At 34.0% G+C, this 1,949-nt stretch overlaps 1 protein-coding gene across 1 annotated transcript; it reads right to left on the reverse strand.

Moving 5' to 3' along the window:
- Window positions 1-469: 469 nt before the first annotated feature.
- Window positions 470-1,714, reverse strand: TRIADDRAFT_13829 (uncharacterized protein; the record flags this gene model as incomplete). The annotated part of the gene is made up of 1 exon (XM_002115608.1): window positions 470-1,714. A coding segment is annotated over one exon (1,245 nt), but the record flags the coding sequence as incomplete, so codon positions are not given.
- Window positions 1,715-1,949: the final 235 nt, after the last annotated feature.

The following is a 1,949-nucleotide window of genomic DNA, read 5'->3' on the forward strand; positions in this document are numbered from 1 at the left end:
GTCATTTTATAACGCAAAGAGATGAAATGATGTAAAATAAAATTGCAAAAGCTCCTCTCCAATTGAAACGTAAAACTTTATAACTGATACATTGTGTTCCATTTGAATTACTGTAAAAGAAATTTCGACACCTAGAGCAATTAAGCTGATTATAAGTTGTACTGATACTATACTTAGAGCACTTTCGGCAATTCCAACAACATGTCCACAGTTTCAGAGGTAAGCTGGAATCATGATTTACGCGATAACCTGGTTTACAATCCCTACTACAACGTGATGTTGGAGTTTTATTGCTATTCCAAACTATTTTTGTGGAATTAATCGTTAACCCATTTTCCTTACTCCAGTTACCGACTACAATCGGACTTAACGACTGCAAGTTATTAATGTATACATTTTGATAATTAACAAAGTTAAATCCAGTTCCACTAGAACCGTCACTGTTAAAATGTATTAAGTCGCTACTAACTCCTTGAAATTGAATATTTCTTAAACAATGATTTAACTGTTCTCGGTCACGATTAATTTCCATTGCATTAAGAGCGGGACAAGATGTATTAGTACAGCCTAATTTATGATGTAAAGAATACGCCAAGGCTAAAACTGCGTCCATGATAAAAGCTGTAAATGATTGCGGTACGTAAAAAGTTCTTTTGAGAATCCTTGCCATTTGAGGACCGTATTTACAGTTAGCTGTAGCCGATTTTGAAATTTCTTTCCGTGCATCAAATAACCACGGATTTCCATGACTATCGCATAAATTAAGTTTACGTAAGTAATCGTCAAAGTGGCGTATTATTTTTTTATTGACGTCGATACTAATAGCGCCACGGATAATATCGCTGCTAATATTTGCTATTTGTGCTTCGGTTAACCAATTATAAGTACCGATCCATGTTATTCCAGTAAGCCTTTGCGATTGAGCTTGCTTAAGTAACGCATAGATGATCTTATTATTACCTGTTAAAATAACGACTTTAGATTTAATCGTTTTCTTCAGATTTTGTATAGCGCTAATCATATCAGATTGGGTATAATTATTAGATATTACAATATTATTAGCGACACATATTTTCTTAAATGAGAATTGGCGTAATAATGTAGTGCTGAATTCTTTATCAATAGTAGAGCCTGTAACTATTACTGAAACCCAATTCCAGTTAAAGTTACTAATAATATCAGCAATAGCTTCAGCTTGCTGTTTATATGATATAGACGTGCGATAGAAATAAGGACACATAACACCAGAGCTTAATGCAGTAGTACGTGAATTATAGGTAATTTGGATGACGCGAAAGGAACTTGTATAATAGGCCAAAGGAATAGTAAGATGGTCAGAATCTTCACCAATAACGCCGATAATTGGCGGTTCCGAACTAACTGTATTATTTAAGTTATACTGCAGAGTTCGGACAAAAGGATCAAGATTGGCATAATTTAAATTTCGGCTTGATAGCAGTTGAAAAATGTTAGACTTTCTGAAATGATATTCTAATGAAGCCATAGCAAGTTCTCGCGATTTACAGGAATCAATCAATGTCCAACCAACTTTAAGTCCAGGTAGTAATTTTGGATTTCTATTAACTAGTTCGTCGATCGCATAGATCATAGCTTGCATTAGTTGTACATTTTTTAGTTCACACTGGCTGCAAAGCTTGGTTGTCTCGTTAAATTGTAAAGAATTTGGGAAAATACCAATTATTTGAACATTTCCAAATTTTTGGCTGTAAACTGGAGCTCTTTCATTTTTCAATGTCACGTTGCTGACTAGGCTTAACAGAAAGACGCTGTGGAAAAATATATCTTTTAATTTCAATAATATAGCCATGCTGTCAAGAAGATCTATAGACCTTAACGACACTAGTTCTAGTCGATCTTTGTTGCAGGTTTATATTTTTTCCGCTGTAATTTTGCCGCAACTTTTAAGTAAAATAGTAAGAAATACATAA

Source organism: Trichoplax adhaerens, genomic scaffold (assembly GCF_000150275.1).
Source record: "Trichoplax adhaerens TRIADscaffold_11 genomic scaffold, whole genome shotgun sequence".
In the NCBI taxonomy this organism is placed as follows: Eukaryota; Metazoa; Placozoa; class Uniplacotomia; order Trichoplacea; family Trichoplacidae; genus Trichoplax; species Trichoplax adhaerens.